Here is a 22,060-nt window from a genome sequence, read left to right on the forward strand (position 1 = left end):
AGTCATAGATATATTTATATGTATTTTGTAACATTTGGCAAACAGAGCCAGGTGAATCCCAATAATTGTGACTTACCCTGTGTTCTCTAATTTGGGAAACCAGGCTACAATCAGGCACGAGGAAGTCCCTCATGAAATTCTCCTGGAAATCCCTTATTTACAATTACATCATCATCAGTCATGACTATATTTGTTTTGGGAATTTCACAGGGGTCATAATTTTACATCCCCAGAATCTCATTATAGACCATAAAAGTGTCTAGAATAGAATAGAAAAAGGTCATGCATCATTAAAGCAATGAGTGATTTGCTTACAAGGATGCCCTCAATTTATTTAAAATGAAACAGTTTCTTTGTAATTAAAGCCACATGTGATCAGCTCCACAGCGACACCCTCAACTGTACTACTTCTGTATGATTGTAATATCCAATGGTGTACTAAAATATCATGTGAAAGACTAAGCTTAAAGTGCTTTTTAATTACAGTAGAATTTAAAGGAGTATTTACGTGATCCTAGCATCCTCTTTTTATGACATTTTCAGTAGATATCCACGAAAAAAGCTTATTTCCAAAATTTCAGTTGATCCCGATTTTGCGTTTGCGAGTTATGCATGATTATGTGTATTACACTGCTCCATAGACAATGTGTTGTAATTTCGTTCTGGTGCACCAGAACGAAATTCAAATTTGGCGATATTTTTGCTAAACGAATTAATCTGCAAGAAATATTTGGTACATAAACATTATGTAGCCAGAGGTATCCAGTGGTGTAAAAATCTCAACTCTTTTTGGGAAAAGTGGGGGGATGAGGCTGTGGATCACGAAATGCCCCTTTAAGCTTTATTATAAATCTGGGATCCCAGGTTTTATTCAGTGTAGTGTATCATTGATGAATAAACATCTTATATTATCATCTTAAACGTCTTCTTTTACCTCATTTGTTTGGCTCAAAATTAAAAGGGGATATAATGAACATTCTGTTGTAATCAGTGAAAACTAACATTTTGTACAAAACAATCAAAATCTACATTGCATTTTTTATGGAATTGCACATTATTGCTTTAAAAAATTTGCTGTTGAACCATTAAATGTACCAAGCCTTTGTAATTCGACAAGCAAAGTGTTATGTGCAATCCAATAATCACTATGTCAAGCGGATCATGCTTTTGAGTCCTGAACCACAACCAAAGTGATCGCCACACAAAATATACCATATGTAGTATGTAGTATCATTCCAAAAGGTGTGTGACCCAGTTAGCAAGGAGAATATGTAACCACTGTACTGGAAACTTTTGTCAGCTTCTACGCAATTGGAAGCAGCCAATGATTTTTAGGAATTTGTCATTCAATTAAGAATGTACTAACCAGGAGGATCCAGGTTTTCGCAGCCCACTCATGAACAAAAATTCCGACATAAAGTTACAGCAAATATGAACTCAATGGCCATTTTAGGAGGAACTAAGGGGTGTGGGGTATTTGGCACCACAAAAGATGCCCACCAATCAGAACTCTTACCCCACAATAAAAAATATAAAAACTATGAAAATTTCCACTTTTTGCGGCAAAATTGCACAATAATGGTCGATCCTAAGAACTCTTGCCATCAGTAAAAAGACTCAAAATTATGAAAATGTTCACATTTTACGGCAATTATGCACAAAATTGGGGTTTTTTTTGCCCACCCCCTGAAATTTTTCACTTTTTGCCCCCACCCCAATGCCCCCCAAAACAATTTTCAGTGGTGCTGCCACTGTTCAGTAAACATATTTTACATAAAACATTCAAATGTTGGGTTATATAAAGGGTACAAAACAATTAATAACATTTGGAAAACATTTGTGAAAACTTTGTGAAAACTTGATGCAAAACATTCTAACATAAGTGTTGACAATATATTTTGCAAAAATGTTTGCCAAAAAATATTTTGTAATAACATTTTGACAACATTTGAAAATGTTATTGTAATGTTTTTCCTATAAAACGTTTACAAATGTTTTCATGACCATTATATAAATGGACATTTTAATGTTATTACAAAGTTTTGACCGAAACCAAAATGCAACATGTTTATAAAATTTTTGTATTTGGCGAGTAGCTATGGCACAAACCTGTAAGCAGTCTCTACAACATGCTACAGTAGTTCCATGCTGTTGATGCCTAGATATACCTTGACATCAAACAGAAAAATATCTTACAATAACAACAAGATATTTACATTAAAATCAGAAAGATTACTAAGCTGGATACTTTGGGCTTATAACAAGACCACAATCCAACTGGTATCTCATTGTACTCTGTGTAGCTATAGCCAAAGACTGTATTTTTTTGTGGCTCCCAGGGATTTTACACACGCACACTTCTGCCCCCCCCCCAGTTCAGCATCCTCCGCCACTCTCAATGTAAGGGACACCATTTATAGTTCAGTTGACTTATTTTCCGCCTTCACCTTCAGCATGTTTTCTTGTGTTGCCCTCACCTCAAGCAGTGTCATGTTGCCTCATGAGGGATCTCCAGCTGGTGTGTTGCTTACATTAGGGAATTCTTGGATATACCAATCAGGAAGGAACTGATCAGGTGGTCCTTTCAGCTTTCTGTAAGTGATTTCTGAAGAGCCTGGTCGCCTTTCAAATAAAAACACCACACTGAAATTGAAAATGATCATCAAACTATATTTGAGAAAAGAGTAAATAAAGTTGCATTTATTATTAAATTTTATACATGGATTTATTTGGCAGTTTGGCACATACCTGGTGCTTAATTAATCACTCTTCATGAATAATAAATAGAATAAATTAAAATGCTTCCTAATTGTTAACCCTTTCCCTGTAACCTACTTCTAGCTCTGATCTAAACTTACTGAAGATTAATGTTGCAAAAATGGAATCAAACACTTGTCCAACAGTTTGTTGAATGGTATTTCTAGTATCTATAGATTAAAATCCAGTCCTAAAGTACTCATATAGATGAGATGTGATTTCTTTATATGTAAGTACAGGGTGTCCCAAAAGGCATTATATTAATGTTTTTGGTTACAACTTGCAATGAAAAAATATAATTCATTTCTTACCAAATGTAATTTAAATTTGGAAATCCAATTCATGATCTGCATACTTGTCTAAAATGTGCCCTATTTGCTTATTGTCAAAGTTACCGAGTTTCAGTGATTTGCCAGTCAAATTAAGCATTCCTTTTTGTTTCAGGTTTTACCCCAATGAGAAACCTAATTTTGTTTTGAAGACAGAAAAAATTTACTGGAATTATAACCAAAAGTGTGAGTAATTACTTTAGGGGCACTTTGTACTTTCACAAATAAATAAAGAAAAGCTTTACTTCTGTATTAAATAATTCAAGTTAAGTTTTCACTTGAAAACATTTCTAGATGCAAAATTACTCACTTTCGAAACAAGTAGCACACAAAAATAAGGAAGAATTTGATAGGAAACCTTGAGCATACCTTGGGTCATCTTCAACTACCACTGACTTAATGTAAGTCAGAAATTGCTCCATGAAATGAAAACAAACTGCACCATTCCACTCACCCTGAAATGGAAATAAATATATCATGTACCATATACATATACCATATTATCATGATTATGTAATGCAATCTGGAGACTCTTTACACAGTTCAATATTTTATTTTTGAGTATTTTTAGACCAACTGAAATGGCAATTCGCTCTTTCCCGAACTGTTTTCATTTTGTGTATGTGACCTGTTCATCATAATATATGAGCTGACAACAATGACAAATTATATTAAATAAGCTTTTATTTAGTTTAAAACAAAGAGGTTCTCAAACCACAAGTACACCTCCTTTTGCAATTCCCTTTAACAACAGAAGTGTTATTGACAGTTTAAAAGGATTGCAATTTCAAAATTACAGCCAAATGGACTCATTCAGATATGGGTTGCATAAAAAGAGGACTACCCTCTCACTAAGAACAAAACTTTTACCTGTGGTGCTGTGACAGGTGGCCTACCTGCAATGAGCATTCACATAGTGTCATTTGGCCTATAACATCAAGCCATTTAGACATTGAATAATTTGCTGAGCTGTCTTTTGTGCTTGTGGCACTTGGTTTCAAACGTGTTATCCACCACAGGGCTAGTACAGCATATACCCCAGTCATACATCCTATATAATTATATTATGTCACAAGTGTCATATAATGACTATGGTATACTCACCCTGCTATACTTGGGCATGCGTAATGTGTCAAAGCTTTTGAGATGACTTACTACACCTTCATCATCACGAAATCCACAGATGACTTGTGGGATGCCAATCAGAAATGACTGCGCCCACCACTTGAGAAGTTTGAATCTGGAGAGAAGAAACAGGTAGGAGACAAAATACCCTTGCTGAATATTAAATATATTGGAGAAATCTCCCTCTCCGTCCCCCACCCCTCACTCTCTCTCTCTTTACTCTCTGAATTGCATATATTATATCTTTACCTAACATACCATATAAGGCTGTCGTCAAATCTGACACAATCATATACTGAACGGAACGGATATGAAACTCATTTTACCTAACCTAATTTGTTTTAAGTGAAGTATAATTTAAACCTTGATTTTCTCAGAACTGTAAAGTGTGGAGTTAATATTGTTCTTCATAGTTATGTTGATAGAGTACATCACTCAGTAATACCTGTAGAAATTCTTTTCATGGTTGGGAGTATACCATTCTCTACTTGTTTTCAATTCAATGTAGTTAGCAGGTGGGCCTTTATCACAGCCATAGAGGCTGCAGTCTACTTCACCACTAAACAGTAACCGATGATTATTCAGGGTAGTTTTCACTACACTACAATAAGCTTCATGGTTGTCAACTGCTTGACTTGTATCTGGCGGGGTGTTCCCATCAACTGTCATTAAAAAATATAAATACACATAGTTTTAATATACACACATCGGTTGGAGAATTGAGTAATTTACTCTACACAGTGCTGGCGCTGGGAATATGGTAAATAAAGTGTGCTCCATTAAATACATGCACATTCAGCTCTGGCACCTTATATGGTAGATTACCCCACACCTGTTCGTTACCCGATGTTCATATTAAAAAACAACAACACAAAAACCAAAGCAGGTACATGTTGGGCTCTCACTCTTACTCCACCCATCCACCAAGAGATCCATTTAGTTGTGAACATATGTTAACTGCTAACAGTTTGCCTAACCAGGTTCTCATTTAATATACAGGGGCCACTTTACGTCCTGCACCCCCATTACGTCCTGCACCCCCATTACGTCCTGCACCCCCACACAAAAAACTCCTGGCTACTGGCCTGCAACCACATGTGTAACAGTGTAAACAAAAGCCACCACATGCTATAAACTCCATTTGATGTTATGGCTATTCTAGGCATTAATAGCAATGAAATCTTTTTAGGTTATGCTGATGGGTTGGTGCCTAGATAGCTATTAACCTAGCTCGGTAAATCCTGGTTTGAAGCTACATGAGCTGGTAGGGTATTCCATACACCTGCAGAGTATGTGAGAAATGATTTTCTGTAGGGGACCATGTCGGGTCTGGGGGTTTTCACAGCAATATTGTGCAATCTAATAATCATGGCCCAAAAGATGGAACAACCCATAGTCCGAAAAGGGTTAAGGGCATTTTAGGTTAGTATTACAGATAGGGATGATGGTTCAGAAGCATTAGGGTTACCTGGGGTATGGTTAGGGTCAGAGTCAGGGTTATGTTTAGGGTTAGGGTTAGATTTAGGGTTAAGTCTACGGCTTAGGTTATAGGTTAGGGTTAGGGTGAATTTCAAGGTTAGGATTAGGGTAAGGATTAGGGCCGTTGTGACAAGATCACCATGTGAAGTTCTAAAAATATGTGTTCAATAACAAACTTGGTCAATTTGGACACAACTGTGCAGCCATCTCTCATAATTTAGTACTCTGCCTGACTGCAAACTCTCAATTTTGATGAAGAAAAAGTGGAGATGAGGCTGCAGAGATGGGACTATCATCCTTTAACAAGCTACTTTGTCCCCATTTCTTTCTATTTATTATTTAGTTGGCAAGCCTACTTACCACTTGTGACATATTGCTCAAATTTGTAACCCCAATAGGTCATTTCTAATTCACGACTGTTCATGTTTTTTCTTCTATGCCTGTTTTCTTGTGTCTCAACTTCACTGATATACCATGTACCATTGAATAAAGTGACAGCCATGGCCCAGCCTTCACGCTTCTCATAAGGTGTGCACAGCAATTTGGTAAAGTGTCCTCGCCATGCTATGAAGTCAGCAAGTAATCTAAAACATAGAACAAAAATATATTATAATTAAATTCCTGTTGTTTAAAAAGATATGACTTGTTGATTATTTTACAAACAATTATTACTAAAGAAGCTGATCTTTCACACACTCTGGTTTTACTTAATAAATGAATTCACTTGTAGGTAATAATTACTGTCACACCTTATAAACATTCATGAGCAAAGCATATTTCCTTTTGTAATATCTAATGGCTGCATGGAAACGAATTGGTTTACACTGTTACAATAAAATAAAGATTGCCTGCCTATGTTTGTGCAATTGTGTAAATATCACTCCGTCAAATTAGGACTATTTAATTAATTTCACTCAGCTTTGCCTCATGAAATGGACATTGGACAAGTCAAAATTTTACATTGTGCTATATTGTTTTGAGCCTCATTCATTCAACGTTTATACTATCTTCACAACAAATTCATCCCCATAGTCAAAGTTTGATGCAAAACAAATAAATTAAAACAAAAAGCTACATGGTTTGTATTGGGAAATTGGGCAACTATTTATCCCTCAGTAAACTGCATGGCTATACCAGCCAATCACCAGTTACTCAGGAAAAATAGTTTGCCCTATTTCCCCTCTAGCCATGTAGTTGTTGTCAGTGGTGTCTGCAGCTTTTCAGAAGTGGGGGGGGGGGCACAAATCCCCCACCTGCTCAAATATTTTAGGCTCGCTTCACTCGCCGTAATTGGTAACCCCATGATTTGCCCCAGAATGGATGCATATCCCCAGACTGAACGACAAAAGTGTGTGTGTGGTGCTAAAACTCTATCTGCATAATAGTAACAGTGGAATGTGTAACCCTTCTTTCAAAACTCTGGCCAATTGGAACAATACAATCATGTAGAGTAGTTACCTGCGTGGCTATGTACATGCTTGGGTACATAGTATCAGCAATTCAGTTTGCTTTCTAAAAAACATACTATTTATAATTCAAGTGTTTTTAGCAACCTTATAAATCATCATAAACTGGCCTCAAAAAGAAACTTATAATTTTTCACAAGGTCATATCTTAAAATCCTGTCCATAAAAATGAACAAAAATTACACACAGGATTACTTCAATACTCTACTCTAAACACATGTCAGTAACCAAACAGTTGTCCAACTGACACAACAGAACAGCTTCCGGGACCACATTCACAGGCGAATAATTGGAACCCAGCAAAAGAAATATGTGAGAATGCGTTTAAGATCCTTACACAGGTGATTATTTCAATTTACAATTCGTTCCTCAAAGAGGATTTTATTTACAGTATATATAGGCCACCGGCCCCAAAATACATTGATAATAACAAGAAATAATTTATTATAATTCGCTTAAACATTTATCTCTTTTCTTACATGCGAGTAACAAAAATGTTCCCAAATTATTTAAAATATACTTATTTGTAGTTTGCATTAGTATACAATATTTAAAAGTGGTAGGATTTTGACAAAAATATTGGGGAATGAAGCGTTATCGCTCCATAACCAAGAAATTACATACAAGTACAAAATGAAACTCATCTTCAACTAAACCTGAGTTGCAAACTTTGCAAAACCTTTCTTCTCGAGGTACACCTCCGTACCTACCCACCTCAATTTCTAAATTCAACATGCCAAGTCTTAATTTTGACAGAAGGATTCTCAAAATAAAATTTTCAATAACGTACAAGTATTTTTCACAAGTAATCTCTTGTTTGAAAACGGAGTAATAATTTAATTTGGAATTGGAACCCACAGAGCTTGAAAAAGCGCTGAAGATCCATATCTACAGAACGTTGTTTAAAAGGGACAGAAACAAATTATTGTTAGTAACACCTTGTGTAAGCCAAACATGCCCAAAACCAAAGGAAAACAGAAGATTTTTTTTACATCGAGAGCCCAGCAATCCAGGCCACGTTCGAAACTTTGTTATATTGAAACTTGTAACACTGATATAATTTTCTATCATGGTTTAAATCAAGAATATGTAACCAGTATTTAATCACTCGTAACATAGTTTGAATTAACAAAGGGCGTCTCCCCAATTCACCTCTAACAGCATCGCTAGAGGCAGTTTTGGGTATACTAAGGAGGTATCTACAAAATCTTAAATGAACTCTCTCAATCATGATGGATTCATTTGTGCCCCATAGTTCGCATCCATAAAACAAAATGGGTGCAATTTTTGTATCAAATATTTTACACATAATATCCAGAGGAAGTCGGCCAAATTTGTTGGCAATATGTTTGAAACTAAAAAGTGCTTTCTTAGCTTGAGTACTGAGATTTTCATGAGATTTATACCAGGAGCCCGAAGAACTGAAAGTAACACCCAGATATTTGAAAGAGTTAACAACTTCAATTGGTATACCCAAGTAATGCCATTTCTCAAACCGTTTCAACGGACCACCACGACGGAAGACAATAATATTAGTTTTGTCTATATTGACAGAAAGGCCCCATGCATTACAATAATCAGCGAGGATGTTAAATTGGCGTTGTAGGCCAAAAACAGTATCGCTGATTAATGCGAGTCATCAGCATATAATAGGTGACTGATGTAACTTTCACCAATTTTCATTTCTTGGATATCAAGAGAATTGAGCCGCTGGCTTAAGTTATTGAGAAAAAGATTAAAAGGAACGGAGAAAGCAAAAGAACCTTGCTGGACTCCAGAACCGCAATGAAATGATTTGGTTATACCACCAGGCGTTTTTACATGTGCATTTAACTGTAAATACATGGACTTAATGACATCCGAGATGTTTCCGGTGATTCCAGCATTATACGAAGTTTGGAAATAAGGAGGTTATGATTGACTGAATCGAAAGCTTTACTAAAATCAACAAGAGCAACATAAAGACGGCCCTTTTTACGCGAAAGATATCTGTTGATTAAGGTATATAAAATAAACACATTATCAGTAGTACGAAAACCTTTCCTGAAACCGGCTTGTTCTTGACAAAAGAAATTGGTTGCATCGGCCCAGAAATTTAGCCTATGCAAAAGGACACCAGAAAAGATTTTGCACATTACAGAGATTAAAGAAATCCTCGGTAATTGCCCGGATCATCCCGCTACCTTTCTTAAATAAAGGAACAATTAAACCTGTTGCCCACTGAATGGGAAAACAACCAGAAGTCATGATTACATTAAATAAACTTACCAATAAGTCAAGCAAACATTTTGGGAAAACTTAAAAATTCAGCTGGCAAACCATCAATTCCAGCCGCTTTGCCTTGTTTTAAAGCACTAATAGCATCTGAAATCTCAGCTTCCGTGATATTGGCATTGAGAAATGATCCCCAATCATCATGATTATTAGAATCATCAGGCTCATGCAATATCTCACAAGAATGTTCATGATCTGAACTGCCACAATCATCAACACGATCCTGAAGATCATGGGGATTGAGAAGAAGTTTGAAGTGGTCAAATCATTGATCACTAGAGATGTGAACAGAAATAACCTGCGGAGCAGATTTCAATTGAAACCAAAATGATTTGATGTCACCACTTTGGAGAGAGGCAAGAAGAGAAAGTTGTTTTTCTTTCATAAACAGACATTTCTTCTCCTTCAACAAGTTCTTATACCGCTGCTTCATGGTTTTGTACTCATCTAGTGCCGCCTCAGAGCGACCGAGTCTGAATCGGCGAAGTTTACGCTGAACAGAATTTTTAAACTGTAGGCATTCCTCATCAAACCAGGTATTTATTTTTGTCATACCTGTAGACCCACGGTTAGACCTGAAAGGACGATGCATACTTTTACCAACAAAGGTAAATATGTCACAAAGAATAACAACCGCTTGGTCAATATGAAGATTACTCAACATATTCATAAACCTGTTTTTCATTGAAGTTATGTTTCGGTGATTCCACCTGTTTCTAAATGTATCTAATGAATCAGAATTCCATACAAAACGTTTCAAAGGATTAGTCATGGTATCATGAACACTGTCCCCCGGCCCAGAGGTTAGCTGAGGACAAGCATTGTCACCAGCACACAAATTAAAAACAATCGGAAGATGATCTGATTCAATCCTTTGGTATATTTCAACCTGTGATAAGAATTGAAACATATTTGGCTTCACTAGTAAATAATCAACTACACTTTTTCCTTGATGACTAATAAAGGTAAAAAACCCTGATGCAAGACTATTTATTCTACCATTTACAATTCTGACACCAGTTTCTTTGCAGAAATTTAGCAGATCCTTGCCATACCTGTTGACTGTACTATCGGAGTTATTTCTCTTAATCATATCTTCATCCACCTCATAGGCCTCCGAATCCCAGCCATCAGGACACTCGTCACTTTCAATAAAATCGTTTTCTACACCAGTTCTACCATTGAAATCGCCAAGAAAAATAAATTTGCATTCAGGAAAACGGCATTGAAAATCTGTATATATTCAGATTCAAGGATTTCATAAAAATCTTCATCAGCAAATGGGGAGTTATGAGGAGATCTATATGCAATAGAAACAATAAAAGTAATACTGTCTTCAAATGACAGTTTGACCCAAAGAATGTTGTCGGATAGACCAGAAAGTTGTTCAACCAAAATATTCAGATTGGATTTGAAATAAAATGAAATGCCGCCAGACTGCCTGCCAGCATTTACAAGTTTCTTTCGAATAATGCTTATTTGATCAAACCCATTAATAGCGAATTCATTGATGGTTGATGCCCATGTTTCAACAAAGCATAGAAAATCATACCCACTTAGAAATTCAAGAAAATCACAATCAGCAATATTTGAAGTCATTCCATTGATGTTCCAGAAAAGGAATTTTTTGAAACTACTATGGTGTACAGTATTCTTAGAGGAATTGTACTTTTCATCAGTTTCACTATCATTGTTAGTACCACTCATTTCTCTATCACTCAAGTTTTGAATTGTATCATCCGAGTTGACAGAATTTGTTTCATGATTACCACCATCACTCAAGTTCTGATCTGTATCATCAGAGTTAGCATTATCAGTTTCATGATTATAACCATCACTCAAGTTCTGATTTGCATCATCAGAGTTAACATAAGATTTATGAATATTACCATCACTCAAGTTTTGATTTGTACCAGCAGAGTCAACAATACTATTAGTTTCATAATTATTGCCATCACTCAAGTTCTGATTTGTATCATCAGGATTAATATAATAAGTTTCATGATTATTACCATTACTCGGGATCTGATTTGTATCATAAAAGCTAATATCATAAATTTCATGAATGTTACAATCACTCACGTTCTGTTGTGTATCATCAGAGTTAACAATATTATTAGTTTCATGATTATTACCATCACTCCACTTCTGACCAGGGACGGATTTAAGCAGTGGCCCGGTGGCCCGGGGCCAGTTGATTTTGCCTCGGGCCAGTAAACTTCCAACAATGCTGGCCATGGGCCACTAGATTTTGATCCTGATATAACTCATATGACTGAGGCAAGATATAATCAGTGATGGACACAATTGGACACAGTTTCTACTCCACTTCACCTGTACCTGTGTGTAAATTTATATTTTTATTTAATGATTTTTTTGTCTATTTATTCTTATCCTTGCGTTGCAAGCATGTTGGAAATATACAGCCGCTTTTTATGGCGATGTAGGCCTACTATTTCCAAGCTCTTTCATGCTCTATCTGATGATGATAGCGATATCGCAAATACCGCATACATGTACTTGAACCTTTTCTTTTGTGAACTTTTAGAACTATAGATTAAGGAAGGACTACTGACTGAACTTGTGTTAGTGACTACATGTAGTCTCTCTATATTGCGTATGCTCTATACAAAACAATTAAAAATGTTCATGTTTGCTTGAATTAAAGTGGCACCATAGATCCTGGAAAAAGATTTTTAGGGTCCATGGTGGCACAGAATAAAATAATGTTAACACACAACACAAGTAACATGTGTCAAGTTTGGTAGGTTTAATTGGTAGTCTCTAACTTTAAAAGTCGCATTGGAACGTGCACTGCAGGCCCATAACAAGGATTTTTAAAAAGTGGACTTTTGTTCAAAATTTGGTCCTTTTTTGACCGACAAGGACTGAAAACCTCTATTTTTTCGCTCACTATGCTCGTGAATGGGTCATTTGGTGAGGGGGGTGTTCACCACCTGCCCCCGGGTTACGGGCATGAGAACATGCTTCTTTATTTGCACTTTTTGCAGTAGAGCATATTGAAAAAGTTGGGCCAGTAAATTTTTTGCAGGGCCAGTAGATTTGCCGTTTCACTGGCCCAAAGGGCCAGTTGAAAACTGAAACCCAAGCCTGTCCCTGCTTCTGACGTGTATCACCAGAGTTAATATTGTGATTTTCATGAGTATTACAATCGCTAAAGATCTGATTTGTATTAACAGGTTTAATATTAGCAGTTTCATAGTTGTTATTATCACTCAAGTTCTGTGTATCATCACAGTTAAGGTGGAATCCCCCCGGTTTGGGTGATCTGGAATCAAAAGCTTGTATAGGTAAACTTAGTGAATGAAACTTCCCATAACTAGGTGGCATGTATACCTTGAATGTATACCTTCAAATCCAATACTCAGATTGTTGGTCATATCACCTGTTGCCATGGTAACGGCCGCCATATTGGATTTGGTGAATTTCAAAGGTAGAGGCCTTTGGTACATGATATCTCAAAAAGTATTTTAGCAATAGAAATTAAATTTTGGGAATGTGTTCTTCATAGGCAGGACTCGATTCTGAACTAGAATTATGATAATCATGTGATGTCTTGGGGGTCTACCGGGAGGTCAAAGGTCAAATTCAAAATTTAATAATTATTGTTGTATGCTATTTTGATGTTGCCATAGCAACAACATAGTTCCCAAGCTTGGAATTAAAAACTTCTAGTCTAATTTATAGCCCTGCATATCAGCAACACTCAGTTCAAATTTGAAGTCCATACCTCAAATACTTTTTGAGATATTGTGTTCCGTGTGGACATGCATTTGCGAAAAAAAGTTTTCGAGATATCAGCAATTTAGTGAATTTTAGTCTAGAAACACTGTTTTTAGGATTTTTTATATTTTAGAAACACTGTTTTACTTTAATTTTGATTTGGAAAAGACACACTTGAATTGTCACAAATAATAATGAAGATTTGAGGTCAAAATCTTGATTATTTTTTGAGATATGAATTTTTAAATGGAAAAACGTTAAATATCGTAGCTTGAGAAAACAATAAAATACATAAGAATTAATTTAAAAAAAATTGCCTCACAAAGTTACATTTTTGAATATAACTTTTGAATGGAAGCTCCGATTGTTGCCAAACAAAAAGCAAAAGAAAGGTATTTCTTTCCTTAATTCCAATATGTAAAGTTTTTTTTTTTTACCACAACCGGGGATTCCACCTTAATATTATAAGTTTCAAGATTAGTTCCATCACCCAAGTTCTGATTTGTATCATCAGATTTAATATTACGATTTTCATGATTATTACCATCACTCAATATCTGATTTGTATGATCAGAGTTAACAGTGCCAGTTTCATAATTACTACCATCACTCAAATTCTGATGTGTATCAACAGAGTTAGTATCATAAGTTTCATTATTATTACCATCACACAAGTTCTGATTTGTATCATCGGAGTTAGTATTATTAGTTTCATGATTATTAACATCACCCAAATTCTGATTTATATCATCAGAGTTAACATTACCAGTTTCATAATTATTACCATCACTCAGGTTCTTATTTGTATAAACGTGGTTATCATAATAATTAGTTTCATGATTATTACCATCGTTCAAGTTCTGATTTGTATCATCAGATTTAATATTACGGTTTTCATGATTATTACCATCACCTAATATCTGATTTGAATGATCAGAGTTAACAGTACCAGTTTCATAATTACTACCATCACTCAAGTTCTGATGTGTATCAACAGAGTTAGTATCATAAGTTTCATGATTATTACCATCACTCAATGACTGAATTGCATCATCAGAAATAACATTACTAGTTTCATTATTATTACCATCACTCAGGTTCTGATTTGTATCAACAGATTTAATATTACAAGTTTCATGATCATTACCATCACTCAATGTCTGATTTGTATGATCAGAGTCAACATTACCAGTTTTATAATTATTACCATCACTCAAGTTCTGATGTGTATCAACATGATTAGTATCATAAGTTTCATGGTTATTACCATCACTAAATGTCTGATTTGTATTATCAGAAATAACATTACCAGTTTCATAATTATGACCGTCACTAAGGTTCTGATTTGCATCATCAGAGTTAACAGAAGAATTATGAATATTACCATCACTCAAGGTCTGATTTGTATCTTCATAGTTAACATTACCAGTTTCATAATTGTTACCATCACTAAGGTTCTGTGTATCATCACAGTTAACATTATAAGTTTCATGATTATTACCATCACTCAAGGTTTGTCTTGTAACATCAGAGTTAGCATTAGTTTCATAGTTATTACCCTCAGAAAAGTTCTGATTTGTATATCCAGATTGAACATTATCAATTTCATGATTATCACCATCACTCAACTTCTGATTTGTATTATCAGATTTATCGTTATCAATATCATGATTATTACACTCACTCAAGTTCTGATTTGTAACAGCATAGTTCACATTTTCAGTTCCATGAATTTTACCATTATAAAAGTTCCGATTTGTATCATTAGAGTCAACATTGTCATTTTTGCATTTATCTCTATTAATATCATCATTCGTTTTACAAAATTTGCTAAACCCACCACCATTAGAAGAAAATAACCATTGTTCAGTTTTCAGTTTTATATCCGCAGATGAATCATTAGTTCTTGGGCTTTGACCGTCATCCTATGCAACAAAGTAGCTTGCTGTGCTCCTCGTCCCATCTGTGCACTTGACCATCAATAACCAGCTTATCAAATGAGAGCTTTGCTTTCTTTTTCTCCTCCTTTGCCTTCTTCAGAAATGGTAGCAACCCGTCGCCTAATGTCTCTTACACGGGCAGTGAAGTCTTCGTTAATTGAAATCTGAGTACCTTTAAGTTTGTATGCGGCTTGAAGCACATTGTTTCTGTCTTGAAAAAAGCTGAACTTTACGATAATTGGAGCCACTTGACCTTTAGATTTAAGTCTATGCGCACGTTCCAAAGCAATGTCGTCACCTTCAAGGCCTAATTTATCGGTTATTTTATCTCTTACTTTTGCTTCGGTATTGTTCCAGTTCTCCGATTTCTCACACGGCACACCATGAAAAATTAAATTATCCCTCCTTGTCTACCCCTCCAGCTGGTCTACTTTTTTGTGTAAAGTGTCAACCTCCTCTCGTAGTATGTCAGCGTCTTGCTGGGCAGCGGATGCTTTTTCTTTAGCGTCGTTAACTTCACTTCTTAGTTTCTTTACTTCTCCAGACAGACTATCAATTTTTTTGTCGATTTTAGCGGCTGTTGCGTCCGTAGATGCTTTCAGTTCACGAATTTCCTTTAATATGGTCTCCCCTACAATGTAGTTCACCTCCTTTGTTACTACGCAGATCAATGGGACCTGGGTTCAATTCAACATCCATGGCTACTGTGAGCAATAGAAATGTACATACATGTAGCGCTAGACTGACTGCACTACGGCTGACAACAATACCAACATGGCGTTTGAATTTCCCTCCACGATGCGCAACAAATGTACCAATTCTACATCGCCAGAGCTCCGTCGAGATCCCCATTTCTAGCTGAAACACACTGGGTATATCAACGAACAGTTTGTTAAAGCAAACGTGGTCAAAATCCGAAATTTAAAGCAAAATTAGGAGCGAATTAGTAGCGAAATTAGGGGCGAACCCCAGAGACGTGTTACTCGCATGAAAGCTACTCAAATAATTCTTCAATACTCTACTCTAAACACATGTCAGTAACCAAACAGTTGTCCAACTGACACAACAGAACAGCTTCCGGGACCACATTCACAGGCGAATAATTGGAACCCAGCAAAAGAAATATGTGAGAATGCGTTTAAGATCCTTACACAGGTGATACTTTCCAAAGAGTAAGCGGAATAGCATGGAATGGGGCTGCTTCTCCTTTTCACACACCTCCTTCAAGAAACAGGTCTTGTTCCACACTATTCCATTTACTCACAGATTTCTTGTGTTGGGTGCCAATTATTGGGCTGTGAATGTGGTCCAGTAAGCTGTTCCATCATGTCAGTGCATTTTGCTGTTGTATCAGTTGGACAACTGTTTATTGGTTACTGAACAGTGTTTAGAGTAGAGTATTGAAGTAATCCTGTGTTCAATTTTTGTTCATTTTTATGGACAGGAATTTAAGATATGACCTTGTGAAAAATTTTAAGTCTCTTTTTGAGGCCAGTTTATATATACACACTTTAAACTTACCTTTGATTTTGTGGGTCCTGAAACTTTTGTTTGTTTTTTACAAGCCATGTCAAAATGTTGTCGAGTCTCTCTTTAACATCATCATCTCTCCTTATGAATTTCTCATAGCCATATCCCAAATTAAATGCTATTTCTTCATCACGTTGCGGCGGAAAGAAAAATTTGCGTAGCCTTGAATCCTGATGAAGTTTGCGATCTTTATCCAATGAATAGTAGCCAACTTCTCTTGGTTGCTTGAAGAATGGAAACTTATCTCCATTGTACTTGGTGAGTGGATGAATAGAAAAAGTTGTACATTGTTGTGTCTCTTGTGATGAAGTTGGAATCATACTGGCAATATTGGATGCAGACTGACCCGAATCCTCTGCTTTGCTCTGCTTTGCCACTCCATCTTCACTCATTGCTGCCTTTCTCTTCATGGTAAATCTAGCAAAGTGTAATCAAGGGTGCAAAAATAAAATGAACATTGGTACAATTTAGTGTTTGAATTAAGGTGGCTGTGTACTCTCAAACATGCATGTAGTAAAAGTACCATTACTTTGTAATTATTCACGCAAGACATATAAAAGTAAACATTTTTATAAAGGCAAGACATCAAGGAATCTGAATATAAATACAGATTTGGTGTAAATTTGAAGAAAATCACAAAAAAGTGAATTTTTGGTACATCATAACAAAAAAACACTCTTTCCAAAAATGTGTGTTTTATTTTTTCTTAATCTTGAGCCTCCATTCCAAAAAGAGTTTTTTTATTTTTTCATATTGGCCTTATTTTTTGAGATATCGACCATAATTATAAGGCATAGAAATGAACTTTTTAAAATTCACAAATGCCTATTTGCACAAAATGATAGCTAAAATCAGAAATAGACCAGTATATAAACTAGAATTACGTGGTTCGTAATTAAGGTGGCCCCCACAACAAAGGTTGGTAAATATAAAGAATACTATCACAAGACCAAGTCTGAAGTTGATCGGTGATTGCGTTTAAGCTGGAGAGTGGATTAATGGAAATGTTGGCATTTAAAAATATCATCGTCATCAATGTAGATGCCTGTCATTTCCTCGGCTAGGGATTTGGAATTGACCACATGGTGTTCAGATGTGCCGACTAGTGGATTTCAGCAAGTGCTTTGGAAGTCTGATAAACCAATAGATCCTGTGTAGTCAACTATTGGTCGTATCGGATTCCCAGGTCTGTGGATCTTAGTGGTGCAGTAGAGTCTGGGGGTATTTTCCGCCATAGGGTATAATAACCTGTACTGGCCTTCATCAATATGATTTTCAGATTTGAGTCTTTTCATGATTTCAACCAACTTCCCTTTATACTTAGGAGTGGGGTCTTTACTTAACTTTTCATATATAGGTGTTTTGGTCCCTAAGCATCTCATTAACTTTCTGTTCATAACTATCTTTAGACTGTACAACCATACACTCTCCTTATTCAGCACCCATGATTTAGATTTCTTAAGCTAACCTAGTGCCACTCGTTCTTCCTTGGTTATGTTGGACTTTGGGGTTTTTGCTGCTTTTAAAGTGCCTACTATCTCTGCTCTCAGACTTTGTGCAATTTCTTGCACGCTGTTTCACACGCCACAATGTACTCATCATCTTGGTTACCGATACAGCAAAATTCAAACCACGGGCTAACAGTTTCTGTTGTGGTTCCGACAAAGGTTTATCGGATATTCTCTCAGTCACGTATATGATCCACTGCTAAAACCAACCTTCAACCCTGGGAGTGAGAGTGCATCCAACCTCCGCGGGAAACGCAGTGGACCAGATCACATCAAACACTTGATCAAGCCATCAGCCAAGATGGCGAAAGCTCAAGCCGTGAGTAATATTTCTGGGTTTGTCACACAAAATAAGAAATAGTAATATTATTAACAGTTTGACATTTCCGCCGGAGGATAAGTAAATCCAGTAAGATGCGGTGATCAATTTCACAATTTATATCTTTCCTTTGGGCCGATTTTCATTTCTGATATATTTAAAATGCCTGAAAGCATCACCACTAAAGATAGGCTAGCAGTCACGACTCAATTGCGCACATAATGTTAACATTGGATTTCATTTCTTGTGTATTGTTCACTGTATACATGTATGGAAAGCATATTCAGTTGTATCGTGTGCCAGTAATGTAGTTTTGCACACAGATATGGAAAGCGTGGTCTAGCGGTTTTAAGGCGTTGGACTGTGTATATGTATTTCTGACATTAATGCAGTGTGCACGTTAAAGAACGTCACAGGCTATTCGAAAAGACTGTTGAGTTGACTGTACTTCAAAAATACACTCATTACTCTAGTTCCAGAGTAAAATTAAGTAAAGCTTGTCTGTACGCAGTGTGATAATACTCATACATACATGTATGAGGGAGAAGAAGATATTGTTACAAGTTTGTAAGCTTAAATGTCAAGAAAAACATGAAATTAATAGCTCGTGAATGGAAATCCCCTATGATCTCTTTTCAATAGTTTTTCATGCCATTGAAAAACTATTGACAATGCGGGTGATTACTGTGATACGGTACTGCTAAGTTTTGGGTATTTTTCACCCTGGACCTTTCTTTAGGGGCTATTTTGACAAAATGAGGGTCGAATTGTTCACTGCCCTAGTATATTTTGAGTGCTGACAATACATGCTCACTGAGATTGGATTAAGTACTTCCTTTCTCTTGACCCAAAGGCTGACAGTAAAATTGTTAACTTGATTGTTGAGAGTGGCCTTCTTTTCCTTGTTCTTTGTCTTCAAATCTGTTTCTCACTTCTCTTTCCATACAGGCCAGCATGCTTATATATAGACTTTTTGGCCTGGATTGAGCATTTTGTTTGAGCCTGGTCCCATCAGGACCTAAGCGTGTCTCCAAACGGAGCGACCATTTAAAGAAACAAACAAACACACTGCAGACTGTTATACTTGCTCGAGAAGTCTAGCCAAGAATTTGCTCACAGATAGCTTCACATTCTAGGCTAGAGACCATTGCATTCAAAATCTAGTCGGATTCGCTGAAGCATGACACCGTGTAAAGCAATGAAGTTCAGAAGTAAACAGAGCCGATCACGACATGCGATTCCATCAAAAAAGTTGCTAAAATTACACTGAACAGCCAAATTTTAGACTGCCCAAAATAGGCAAATCAATAACATCCAGTGAAAAAACTTGCACCGCTGTCAGACCGAAAAACGATAGCAAAGCACTCTAGCATCGAATGCATAACTATTGTGTGCAAATTCGAAGCTAGAGTTCTTGAGTAATGTTATACATACATGTTATACATACATGATGCCAATGTGTACCGACCCGTGTGATTATGATAAAACGACATACAAAACCAGTCATGCCAGTTTGAATTTCAGACTGGTTTTGTATAAGTCGTTTTATGTTGTTTCAGACTGAAATTCAGTTTACAAGTTAAACAGTCCACAGCCACTGACTAAGAATACAGAATTAACCGAGGTGATGGATGTCCGGAATTCTTGTTTTCTATGCCTTTTTTTTTTTTAATTTGTTTTTTTAAACTTCTGTGGTCGTGCCAGCGTGATCGCGTGCAAGAGCGTAAATGTAAAAGCAATAAACAATCACGCTGATTGGCTGATCAACGCACTTGACAACAAGCCGGCTGACCCATTGGTCTTCGATGCGGCGCGTAGTAGGTAGGTATGCTAGGTGAATTCAAATTTGCCATCAAACTGCATCATTTTACATATCAAATTAAAGCCCTTGAGTAAAGAAAGCCAAAACTGAAAACATTTTTGTCATAGCACTTTCCGTAACAAAGTTACATCTTGTCAAAGATTGACTTTCATCAAAAAGATTCTGCTAGCAAAATTCCCCAAAACGGCATTTAGGGGTGTTTCTAGATCTTAGTCTAATGGCGATATATAGCAGCTTTTTTTAATGGAACTGCTATCAAAATCCCTCTAAAATACCATGTGCGACTTGATTATTGCCATAAAAAATCATATATTTGGGTCAAGTGAAGTATAGAAAACATATGTAGGTTTTTGGATGTCAATGGGAAATACACACTTAACGATTTGCGCCGGTTAGAAACTTGAAAAAAAATCTTTAAAATTTCATCAATGTATATAAAAGTGGTACCAACCGTATTGTGCTTGCTAATTTAAGACTCGGTTGAAACAAAATTAAGGATCGAAAGCATTTTAGTGTCCAAAAGGCAAAATTATCGTCAAAGTTCTGCGAAATCGGCACCCTTGCGAAGGGTTCAGAATTGAATCGAACGAAAATATCCGATCTTTGCGATCAAAAACACAAAATTACAACTTTAAACATACTATTGGCAAAAGACATTATTACCAAACAATACAGAATAGAAAATTTGACATCATTTTCTCAAAATATTGAAAAATTTGCTCACTAGACATCGAAAAATCGCAATCCAATTCCCGCTCAAACGCTGGGAAACTGAAAGTGCGATAATCGTGACTAGGACCACAGAAAAAAAAAAAAAACCACTTTAGTCCAGTACACATTGACACATTGTCATTGACAGATTGACTGTAGTAAAATAAAAGTCTGGACAAAGCTGCCGAATTTGGCTGCAGTCAGTGCTGATCACCGATAAATCGAGCTATGTTTTTATCCATTGAGAACAATTTTGGCTACAAATATCACGCTCCAAAAATAGCGGGTGAAGTAAAGATAGTATTGAGCTGTTAACCAATATCAAATTGATTGCTAAATTAACAGAAAAAGGAAAGAACACTTTACCTTCGATCTGCAGCAGACGCTCCAAAAAATATTACCCAGCGCTCGTCGACCAGGGCGACAAGCTGTCTAAAATTTACACAGCAAAAATCCTGCAACTCAAAATAACAAGGATTTGCCAACAAGCGCTAGCTTGCGCCCGGGGGGGGGCACTCAACTTTGGAAGTGACGGTATGTGCCTGTCAATAGGCCCCCTCTTTTGAAGTCGACTATACCCGATGACCCCCTTAAAAGCTCTTAAAAGCCATACCCGATGACCCCCCTTTTTTAGCTACCCAATGACCCCCTTTTTTTGGTTGAGGCTACCCAATGACCCGCCTTTTTTCTAGAATAGCATCATCAAAATGGAACAAAAAAATGCCGAAACTGTCAAATTTTGCTCAATGTTTTCAAAATTATGCCGAAATTGTCAAAATTTTGCTCCATTTTTTCAAAATTTTCTACCCGATGACCCTTTTTAAAAAATCTTATACTCGATGACCCCCTTTTTTCAAAATATTGTACCCAATGACCCCTTTTTATTTTGTTTGTACCCAATGACCCCTTTTTTTTTTTTAACGCTTTGTACCCGATAGGCCCCTACTTCGCGACTCCGGTAGGCACATCCCCGTCACTTCCAAAGTTGAATGCCCCCCCACACCGACACCACCTGGCTAATAATTATTTGGTGGAGAAGGGACACTAAAATGAATA

General features: G+C 36.4%; 1 protein-coding gene across 1 annotated transcript; it reads right to left on the bottom strand.

The window, feature by feature from the left end:
• Positions 1-556: 556 nt before the first annotated feature.
• Positions 557-21,469, bottom strand: LOC140144298 (decapping and exoribonuclease protein-like). Its single transcript, XM_072166122.1, has 7 exons — positions 21,371-21,469; positions 16,636-17,061; positions 6,051-6,274; positions 4,657-4,873; positions 4,191-4,326; positions 3,456-3,541; positions 557-2,643 (listed from the first exon to the last, which is right to left on the bottom strand). The coding sequence occupies exons 2-7, from the start codon at positions 17,052-17,054 to the stop codon at positions 2,499-2,501; spliced, it is 1,227 nt and encodes a 408-aa protein (XP_072022223.1). The 5' UTR covers positions 17,055-17,061; positions 21,371-21,469; the 3' UTR covers positions 557-2,498.
• Positions 21,470-22,060: the final 591 nt, after the last annotated feature.

This window comes from Amphiura filiformis, unplaced genomic scaffold, assembly GCF_039555335.1.
Source record: "Amphiura filiformis unplaced genomic scaffold, Afil_fr2py scaffold_48, whole genome shotgun sequence".
Taxonomy (NCBI): domain Eukaryota; kingdom Metazoa; phylum Echinodermata; class Ophiuroidea; order Amphilepidida; family Amphiuridae; genus Amphiura; species Amphiura filiformis.